Genomic DNA, 10,700 nt, shown 5'->3' with positions numbered 1-10,700 from the left:
GTGTTGTTGAGCAAAACACTTCATTCTACGTTGCTGCAACCCACTCGGCTGTAAATCTGCAAACCTACAACAGAATGTCCTTCCGATCAGAGGGAAACGTGGGCCCACTCACCGAGCCGGCAGCGTGGCATTGTTCGAAGGCTAAAACAATACGCATTGTGACTAGCGATGTATAACCACATCCTACAGTCTGGCCAATAGTGAGATGCCATGATATGTATATATATATATATAGTGACGGACTGTGTCTAAAAATATTGGTTGCCTGGAAACCAAGGTGGCCCACTCGCAACTACCACGGTCTTTCACTTTCAGGCACCGTCTGACTGTACTGACAGATATTTCCAATAAATTGCACATTTGTTATTGGTTATGAAAGGGAGCCATTTGAAAGTAAATGTGTATTGATCTAATTCACACTAGATTTGATTTTTTAAAGCGGCTTGTAACGTAATAATGGTCACTCATTTTTACGTTTGGAGTTCAAATTCCGCCAAGGTCGACTTCGGATTTCATCCTTCCTGGAGTGGGGGGGGGGGGGGAATTTGATAAAATAAGTACCAGTTGAGCAATAGGGTCGATGTTATTCACTAGCCCCCACCCCTACCCCATCCCTCAACCTCGTTTGACCTTAAGCCACAATTTGAAACCACTGTTATTGCTGTAGTAGCTGTTGTTGTTGTTGTTGCTGCTGCTGCTGCTGTTGTTGCTGCTGCTGCTGTTGTTGTTCTTGTTATTGTTGTTGTTGTTGTTATTTTCGTTATCGTTGTTTCTGCAACTAATATCATCGCTGCCGTTGTTAAATGTTTGTTTTTGTTTTTTTTATTGTATTACTGCAACGTACATCGCAGCAGTTGTTGTTGTTGTTGCTGTTATTGTTGTGAATTTACCTAATAATGTTGTTGTTGTTGTTGTTGCTGTTGTCGATGCTGCAGCTAATATTGTTAATAGCAGTTGTCGTTAATATTGTTTCTGTTGTAATTAAATTCAGTCATAACAAAAGTGTTCCACAAAAGAAGTTTAAATTAAATCGATTCCTCCGCCTCTCTCTCTCTTTTCTACCCTTCCTCTCTCTCTCTCTCTCCCTCCCTTTCTCATTCTACCTCCCTCACTCCTTCCATCTAACCCCTCCTTCCCGCCACTAATCATTCGCAAATGCAATAAACACATTAACGTGTTAAGCTACATGAGATTGCACGATGTATCCACCATAGAAAAGATTAAGAAAACAAAAATTAACTTGCTACTTCTAACACAGCCAACAACTTCAATTGCTGCACCACATATTTGCACTTGGTGCACAATTTTTTAACCACATATATATATATATGCATGTATGTATTATATATATATATATATATATATATATATATATATATATATATATATATATATATATATATATATATGCATATATATATATATATATATATATATATATATATATATATATAAATACACACGCACACATATATATATACATATATACATATTTATACATATATATATATATACATATATATATATATGTGTGTGTATTTATATATTTGTGTGCATATATGTGTGTTTGTGTGTGTATTTATATACGTATCTTTTTATTTATGTATTTTTCGTATCTTTTTTTGCGCTCATTTTTATGTATGTGTGTTTGATGTGGTCTTTTCCTTTAGTTTCTCTTTCTACCCCATTCTGTATTCCATTTTTTTTTTTCCTGTTATGAGATTTATTCTTTCAATCCAACACGAATATATTTTCCACGTGTGTTGTTGGGAGTGCTGAATTTTGTGGTTTCACTTTTATTTTATATTTTTTTGTTTTTATGTTTGTTTTGTTTTTGTTTTTTTCTTTTTTGGTGCTGGGAAGGAATATTTTTCTGTCGTTTGTATTTCTTCAACGTATGTTTTTTTAAATTTTATTATAATTATTTTTATTATCATTACAACACCGGCTTTGTAATATCCTCCACTCGTCACCTCTGTTGGGAAATGAAAGACCCGCTGATTATAAATAGTAGTAGTAGTAGTAGTAGTAGTAGTAGTAGTAGTAGTAGTAGTAGTAGTAGTGCAGAAGCAGCAGCAATGGTATTGATGATGGTGGGGGAGTGGTAGTAATGGTGGTGGTGGTGGTGGCATTAGTAGTAGCAGCACCAATGTTATCAGTAGTATATTACAGAAGCAGCAGCAATGGTAGTAGTAGTAGTAGTAGTAGTAGTAGTAGTAGTAGTAGTAGTAGTAGTAGTAGTAGTAGTAGTGGTAGTAGTAGTGGGGAGTGGAGGCGGCAAGCTAGCGATGGAAAAAAAAAAAGGAAAGACTTTGGAATATTTCTTCCGGCTTTTTACTAATTCTTCCGGTTCTGAGTTCAGATTCTACCGAGGTCAACTTTACCTTTTCATTCTTTCGCAGTCGAGAAAATAAAGTACCAATCAAGTACATTGGTCCTTATAAGCGACTTAACTCTTCACCTTGTGCCAAAATTAGAAAGAATTATTATTATTATTATTATTATTATTATTATTATTATTATTATTATTATCATTATTATTATTATTATTAAGCAAAAAGTACCTCCACAGATTCACCGTTCTTGATAACTGTTTTTGCAGAAAAGGCACAATGAGCACCGATCCATTCCATAATTGTAACCGAGAAAAAACGATGAAACATTAACTATATGAAAAAAACTGGTATCATTTTTCGAACTGCAGAAGCGCCACAACAATAGTCGTGTAAAATATGGGAGATTTTTCTGTCTCACTCTATATTACGAAAGCATTCTATGATTGACAAGCTTTTATTCTTTAACTGAAGTTAAAATACTTTCCTTACTCAAAAAATAATAGGATCAAGGCTTTTTCTTACTAAACTATGCTTAAATCTGTTTTATGTGGAGTTCATTAACATACACTTACGGTGACTCGCGAAATTAATCTTGTGATCCTTGAGTGTGAAGTGAGGTGGACAGGGGAGGCAACGAGTCTAACATCTGATCTATTTTGAATGTAGACGCCATTATTTTGGTCTCTAAGCTAAAAGGTAAAAGTAGTAACATTAGATTGCGCGTGCGTGTGTGTTTGTTTGTGTGTATGTGCGTGTGTATCTGTGCGTTTGGTTGTGTGTGTGTTTGTGTGAGTGTGTAAGTGTGTACATACGCACGTGTGCATAGATAGAAAGATAGAAAGATTGACAGACATACAGACAGACAAACAGACAGATAGATAGATAGATAGATAGATAGATAGATACGTACATAGATGCATACATACATACATACATACAAACATACATACATACATAGACAGATGTTATTCGATAACAATCTTCAGTAAACATCTTCATATAAACTAATAAAGATTTTTTTTTTCATCTTTTCAGAACTAATATATATATTAACAAGATTGATAAAAAAAATAAAAAAGAATATTCTTAAATGGTTCTGGAATTTACTGCTAAATTTTCAGAATTTGAGGTTTCTTATTAGATTAAATAAATCTGCTTCATATAAATCTAAATGTTTGTATGGAGATGAGCTTCTGAACGTCTTAACTTAGTGTTTATCGCCGCCATCTTCACATAGTTTTCTATTACTTTAGAAGTAGGCTTTCCATCACATTTTCCTAACCAAATCTTCTAGTTTATCAAATAATACTTCGAAGTAATATTATTTTAAAATGGCTTGGAGGAGTTAAGTCGATTAACTCGACCCCAGAATTCTACTGGTACTTATTTTATCGATCCTAAAAGGATGAAAAACGAAGTCGACCTCCGCAGCATTTGAACTCAGAACGTAAATGACAACGGAATACTGCTAAACATTTTTGCCCGAAGCGATAACGATTCTGCCAGCTCGTCGCCTTAATTGCTGGGAATATTTTAATCCATTTTAATCATGTTTCTTTTACCTTATTGTTTCACCTTTTTTTTTTTTTAAGAACGGTGTATGTTTAAAACTAGACTGCATCGTAAGTTACAAAAGGAATAATTAAAATGAAATGTAGTCGATCTCAGCACACGCGAGTTGCGAAAAAGGAATGCTCGAAACTAAGAATATTCTTAGCTGAATTTTTAACGGATTCTAGACTACCCGTGACCTGTTGGGTCACCAATAATTCAAGGTATTGAATAAGTCTGAGTTTCCCAGCAACGGAGTTTTGTTTCGTGGGGTCTTTTTTTTTTTTTTCTTTTCCAGGTTATTTCGCATGCTTTCAACGAATGTGACATCGAAATCACGCGTAAAAGGCTCCTTTCCTCAGAAAAGAAAAGATTTAGCTGCTATTTCTAGTACGCCCTACTACCACGTAACAGGTATTTCGGGTCCTTTATCGCAAATAGCTGTTACGTGGCCGCAGGGCGTGATAGAAATAGCAGCCAAATCCCTCCAAGGCACAAGGTTGGTTATGGAAGGCCAGCAGTCACCCATGCATACCAGCTTCCCCTATCCACGCCCTAAGGCCGATACAGCTTGGCACCAGTGACGTCGCAGCTCATTTATTAATGTGCAAGTGGCTGAGCACTCCACAGACACGTGTACCGTTAACGTAGTTCCCGCAGAGATTCAGCGTGACACAGAGTGTGACAAGGCTGGCCCCTTTGAAACGCAGGTACAACAGAAACAGGAAGAAAGTTGTGGTGAAAGAGCACAGCAGGGTTCATCACCACCCCCTGCCAGAGCCTCGTGGGGCTTTAGGCGTTTTTGCTCAATAAACACTCGCAATGCCCTGTCTGGGAAATGAAACCACGATCCTAGGACCGCGAGTCCGCAGCCCTAACCACTGGGCCATTGCATATATATATTAGATAATAAAACGAATGGTTTATACCAGTTGGTAGGTATCCCACCTGTGAGGGATCGATGCTAGATGGGTCGAAACAATTGTAGTAATTAATAAAAATACTCGTATATTCCATCTTCCGCCTCTTATTAACTAAATACATATATATGTATGCGCATGTATATATATATATATATATATATATATATATATATATATATATATATATATATATATATATATATATATATATATATATATATATATATATATATATATACTTTCGTTGATAAATGATTTTGATTTTGATTTTGTGTTGACGAGTTCGAAAACGAACGAAAGCGTTAATGAAAGATTATCCAAAATTCTGCCTCCTATATATATATATATATATATAGAGAGAGAGAGAGAGAGAGAGAGAGAGTCTTCGAAGACAGTGGCTCCCATAAATACCAAAATAAAATTTGGGATTTATGGAGGGTCAAAGTTGGGAACAAAAACAGGACAGTGGAGAAATCGAACGAAAACAAACATAGAAGGTCGTTAGACTAGAAAGGAGAGCTGGTAGAATCGTCAGCACGCCGGAGAAAATGCTTAGCGGTATTTCGTATGTCTTTACGTTCTGAATTTAAATTCCTCCCAGGTCGACTTTGCCTTTCATTCTTTCGGGGTCGATAAATTAAGTACCAGTTGCGTACTGGGGTCGATCTAATCGACTGGCCCCCTCCCCAAAAATTTCGAGCTTTGGGCCTCGTGTAGAAAAGAAAAGAATATATATATGTGGGGGGTGGGGGTGAAAGTAAAATAAACATAAATAAAATGGATACACACATATATATATGTGTGTGTGTGTGTGTGTGTGTGTGTGTGTATGTACGTACGTACGTATGTATACAGATATATGCATGGGATGTTTTTTTTTTTGTAACTGTGCAAAGGCAATAATAATAATAATAATAATAATAATACAGGTGACATACATGCACTGTAACGTATCAATCAAAACATAATATCGTAGGCGTACCTTTTTGATGATATTATGCATAAAAAAATATCAGAAACGTGTATAAAACTTTATTCAAAGTATGTATGTAAGCAATATTATCAAATATTTTCACTTGGGTCCTATCTCCAAAATGGAAATACTCTTTTAAAAGTGATTTCAATACAGAGAATGACGCAAGTACAAAAATAATCCGCAATGTTTTGGGTCTCGTGACATTCGGTTTTTTTTTTTTTTTCATCAATTTTCTTTAATTTCTTAGATGGCTTACGTTGTAAATATACAGTTGTATTACAAAATAAATATGGGAGTGAACTCCTGTCAATATTTGCCTAGAGTTGCTCCCCTTGTAAATTAAATTTCTCCTTTTTATCATTTTTATTTTTATTTTCAAATTTAATCGGAAACCGTATTTCCGATTAAATACCGTCTCGATTAATTTTGTAAATAACGAAAAATCTACTAAATTAATTTAATTATATTATTCTGAAGACACAAGCCCCCCCCCTCCTCCCGCCACAACATACACATTCACAGCGTGTATTTGAGGGATATTTAGTAACATTTTCTAGCAGGTCGAGAGAGAGAGAGGGGGGGGGGGCATCATTTCTCTATTTTTTTTTTTTTTGTATAAGGTGAATGAGCTTCTATCGAAACATTTATGCTTTTGTATGGACTGGGATACATTTTCTGTGTTGGGGATTATTTTAACTTTACACCGCTCTTAATGAGATTCAACTGTTGAAAATGGCTGCCTCTGGTCAACATTTTTCGAGCGAAGACTGCAAAGGTAGGGAAATATCCAAATGTAGCTTTTAAATCTGTCTCTATGTTGCTGCCATTTCGCTGAAGAATTATTATGGAATTCGGGGTAATCTTTCAGTTTACGGTGTTTAAAAGAGTAAATAGAAATGAAGCCTAAATGACGGAATCTGCCCTCACGAAGTGATTGTGCACCTGGAGAACTTTGTGGATTCCACAAATGAGGACGTCCACACGCAAAATGTGGAGAATATGTGGATGCGGGTGAAAAGAAAATTACGGCGACAATTTGGAACGCCGGATAATTTATTTGTGTCATATTTACACGAATTCATATGGAGGAATTCTGTTCCAAAATAAAAGACTTTCGTTCACTTTTTGGTGGCTTATAGCCCCAGGTCTACTTTGGTTTAACAGTTGACTTATTTCCCCACCCCCTTATTATTTCCCCTTTCATTTTTTTTACTTTTTAAACACTCTAAACTGAAAGATTGCCGAATTCTGTAAAAGAAACGACAGTTTGGGTACTTATGATGTGCTGCACCGAATTCCTGACTGAAAGTATTAACCATTATTCTTTGTTTGTTTCAACCATTGGGCAGTGGCCATGCTGGGGCATTATCTTAAAGGAGGCTTTAGTCGAACAAATCGCCCGCAGTTCTTATGTCTTGTTTGTTTTAAGTCTGTTACTTATTCTATTGATGATCTTTTGTCGAACCTCTAAGTTACGGAGACATAAACACACAAACACAGATTATCGGAGACAGACAGAAAACAGACACACACAAAGAAGTGTGTGTGTCTGTGTGTAATGAACTGCTTTCCTTTTTCAGCTACCCAGGTCCACTCACAAGGCTTTGATCGGTGCCCAGCGCTAAAGTAGAAGACACTTGCCGAAGGTGCCATTCTCTGGGACTGAACCCGAAACCATATGATTGGAAGGCTCAGCTTTATAATTAATTGAAATTTCGGCATATGGGGTTTGTGTATGAATATAGTTGACATGAAATCCTGAAACCGAAAACAAAATATTATTCGCCTTTTTTATTATTTTATTTCTTTTTTACTTAACGGTAGGAATAAAAATACTTTAATTTAAAAAAAAAAAACATGTTTGTTACGTAGAGAGGAACATATTTTGTTAATTTACAGGTATTTCAATTAGAAACACCTTTTGTTTTTTACTTGTTTCAGTCATTTGACTGCGACCATGCTGGAGCCCCACTTTGAAGGATTTTAGTCGAATAATCGACCATAGGACTTTTTTTCTTTTATTTTTTGGAAGCCAGGAAATTATACTAATAACAATCCTTTCTTATATAGGCTCAAAGCCTGAAATTGGGTGGGGGTGGGGGGTTTAATTGATTCCATCAACCCTCATTTCTTCAACTAAACCCCATAAGGGATGAAAGACAAAGTCCTTTGGCAGGATTTGAACTCAAGACATAAAGCTAGAAAAAAAATAATAATAAAATTGATAAAGTCATGATTTAGACAATTTGTTTGTTTTGTTTCAGTGGTACTTAACGAAATCCTTGACACGCTGAACAAAGAAGAGAATGTAGCTCAATTAGACGAAGCTCGAGAGAGTGCTGGCAATGACATGTTGAAAACTATGCAGCTTGTTTTCCCGTTAGCAACACAAATTGAAATGGGTATCATTGAAAAATACGGATTCCCAGGAAATGGAGAAGGTATGTCACCATTTGTTGTTTGGCCCCAGGTCAGCCTTCCCTGTTGAGCAGATCTGAGATTCGATAATCAACAGTGATCCAATTGTGTTTGTCTGTCCGTCCGTCTCATCAATGAGTCTGTGTTCAATCGTCAGTTACAGCTGGTTTCGTTACTTTCATGTTTTTTGGGGTTTTTTTTTATCTCAAGAGTGATTTTCTTTGCTATCCATTTTATTAGTTCATAAACTGTATATTTTGGGGATGAGACTAATCTCCCCATCCACTCTGGAAAGCATTGGAACATCTAGACCCTGTGATATATTACAACTGAGTCTGCTCAAGCTAGGCCCTTGACCCTTTTGTTACCATATTTCTGATGGAATTCTTTTCCTTTGCTTGCTTCAACTAATTATGGAAACACAGTTCTATATTCAAGAGATGAGGAATTATTAACATTATTTACATTTGATGGATATTTGTCCTCATCTTTGTTGTTAACACAACGTTTCAGCTGATATACCTTCCAGCCTTCATCAGGTGTCTTGAGAAAATTTTGAACATGGGTTCTCATTCCTAAGGTATTTTTTGATGTTATTATTAATACAGCTCTATATTATTATTATTACTATCATTCAGGTCACTGCCTGGAATCGAACTCGGAATCTTGGGGTTAGTAGCTCACGCTCTTAACTACTATGCTATATGCCCGTGGGCACATGGCGGGCTACTAACCCCAAGATTCCAAGTTCGATTCCAAGTAGTAACCTGAATAATAATAATGTCTTGGTGTGGATTTGAACTCAGAGCACAAGGAATCCAAGCAAACACCACTAGGCATTCTGATTAATGCTCTTACAAATCTGCCTATTTACTGGCACTAACTGTATATGTCTCTCATAACTAATTTACATTCTTATTTATCTTTTGCTTTAGGTTTGGTGCGCTTTACTCAGCTGGTCAAGTCGTACGAGAAGTACAACCTTGAAATCTCTCAGTTAAACGAGAAGCTACGGGCAATACTTATACCTCCGCTGCCCCTGCAACCACCTCCAACAACAAGTACAACAGCAACTGTTACAACAACAACCGCTGCTGCTGCTGCTGCACCTGCACCAGAAGAAACAACCATAGTCTCATAGAGAAAAACACATACGCATACACAGACAAACACAGTCACATAAATAATTAGAAGCTTTTCTCTTTTTTTTTTTGTGATTTAATCAAAAGAAGGGTGGTGCTTGTGGCCCTTTTGAGTTTTTCCCTGATAAGTAAGGATATTCAGGTTGGAAACTTATATTTGTACATATATATATGTACAATTATATATATATATATAAAATATTTGGACCTCAGGTATATGGTTAGTTGTATGCCGATTAAAGCATTTTCACCGTTTAGGCTATCTGATGTCATTCACAGTTATGATATGTCACTGGGTCTACGTCAGGAATTTTGTTGTGTTCATTGAGTTTAAAATGAATGAGGGAAACAGAAAATGGACTTAAGAAGAATTTGGGTTGAATAAAGATTCTTGCTAACTCCAATTTCCATTTCCTTCATTCATTATGTGTGTGTATGTAACAGGCTTCGTTCGGTTTCTAGCGACCAAGTATACTCTCAGCTTCAGATAATGATGTCCCTGTTACTCAAATTAAAAAAAAAACAGGACAGTCACTCTTGGGTTGTCTTTCATCATTGGTCTGGACTAGCCAGGAGATAAACAACAATATGGCCCAAATTGTTGCAACAGACTGGACTTGTCTAGAGGTATCCAATGGCCACATGGTTAAGTTTAACCAGGGCAGGAGATTAAATTTACCACCTGTAAAATCTATAATATAATAAGGATTTTAATATGCTACTTACCTACATGCAAAGACAAACACATTTTTATCTCACCCTATAACATTTGGATAACTTCATCATATATAATGCTTATATACATTCACATTTTATAAGATCAATCATGTATTATCTCCTCATAGCTTTGAGATTTTGAAGATGTGTTTATTTTGAAAATGACGTTGCAAGGTTACCAAGCTTGACAGACATTTTTTTGTCAACCACCTCTATGTAAAGAATTGTTTTCAGGCAAGAAATTTTGTGAACGAGATGTAATATCGCTTCAGCTAATATGTGAGTATATACACAATACATGTATATATATAAAATAAATGTACTTTATTTAAAATTCTATGTTCCTTTTGCCTTGTTTATAAAATGAATTTGCAGGTGACAACACTTAGTAAAGCTTTGCATTTATTCTCATCATCATCAATGTGCATTTTTTTTTCGTGGGTCACACAATTCATTGAGGTAGATTTTCTATCGCAGGATGCCTTTCCTGTCACTTACTCTTAGGAAGGACATCCAGCTGTAGAAACATTGCCAGATCAGATTGGAATCTGATGCAGCTGCTGGCTCTCCAGACCTCAGCCAAATTGTCCAACCCATGCCAGCATGGAAAACGGACGTTAAACGATGATGATGATGG

General features: G+C 36.0%; 1 protein-coding gene across 1 annotated transcript; it reads left to right on the top strand.

Moving 5' to 3' along the window:
• Positions 1-6,404: 6,404 nt before the first annotated feature.
• Positions 6,405-10,400, top strand: LOC106870316 (protein C10). The gene is made up of 3 exons (XM_014916337.2): positions 6,405-6,561; positions 8,051-8,227; positions 9,140-10,400. The coding sequence occupies exons 1-3, from the start codon at positions 6,519-6,521 to the stop codon at positions 9,343-9,345; spliced, it is 426 nt and encodes a 141-aa protein (XP_014771823.2). The 5' UTR covers positions 6,405-6,518; the 3' UTR covers positions 9,346-10,400.
• Positions 10,401-10,700: the final 300 nt, after the last annotated feature.

This window comes from Octopus bimaculoides, chromosome 22 (genome assembly GCF_046866305.1).
Source record: "Octopus bimaculoides isolate indiv1 chromosome 22, ASM4686630v1, whole genome shotgun sequence".
Taxonomy (NCBI): Eukaryota; Metazoa; Mollusca; class Cephalopoda; order Octopoda; family Octopodidae; genus Octopus; species Octopus bimaculoides.
Note: the sequence above shows the minus strand (reverse complement) of the source record. Positions and strands in the feature narration are given on the sequence as shown.

What these genes read in the sequence shown, in the direction of transcription:
- LOC106870316 (XM_014916337.2), top strand. Translation starts at nt 6,519, where the DNA reads ATGGCTGCCTCTGGTCAACATTTTTCGAGCGAAGACTGCAAAG. An exon ending in TTCGAGCGAAGACTGCAAAG is followed by an intron (nt 6,562 to 8,050) that starts GTAGGGAAATAT and finishes GTTTTGTTTCAG; the next exon opens with TGGTACTTAACGAAATCCTT. An exon ending in ATTCCCAGGAAATGGAGAAG is followed by an intron (nt 8,228 to 9,139) that starts GTATGTCACCAT and finishes CTTTTGCTTTAG; the next exon opens with GTTTGGTGCGCTTTACTCAG.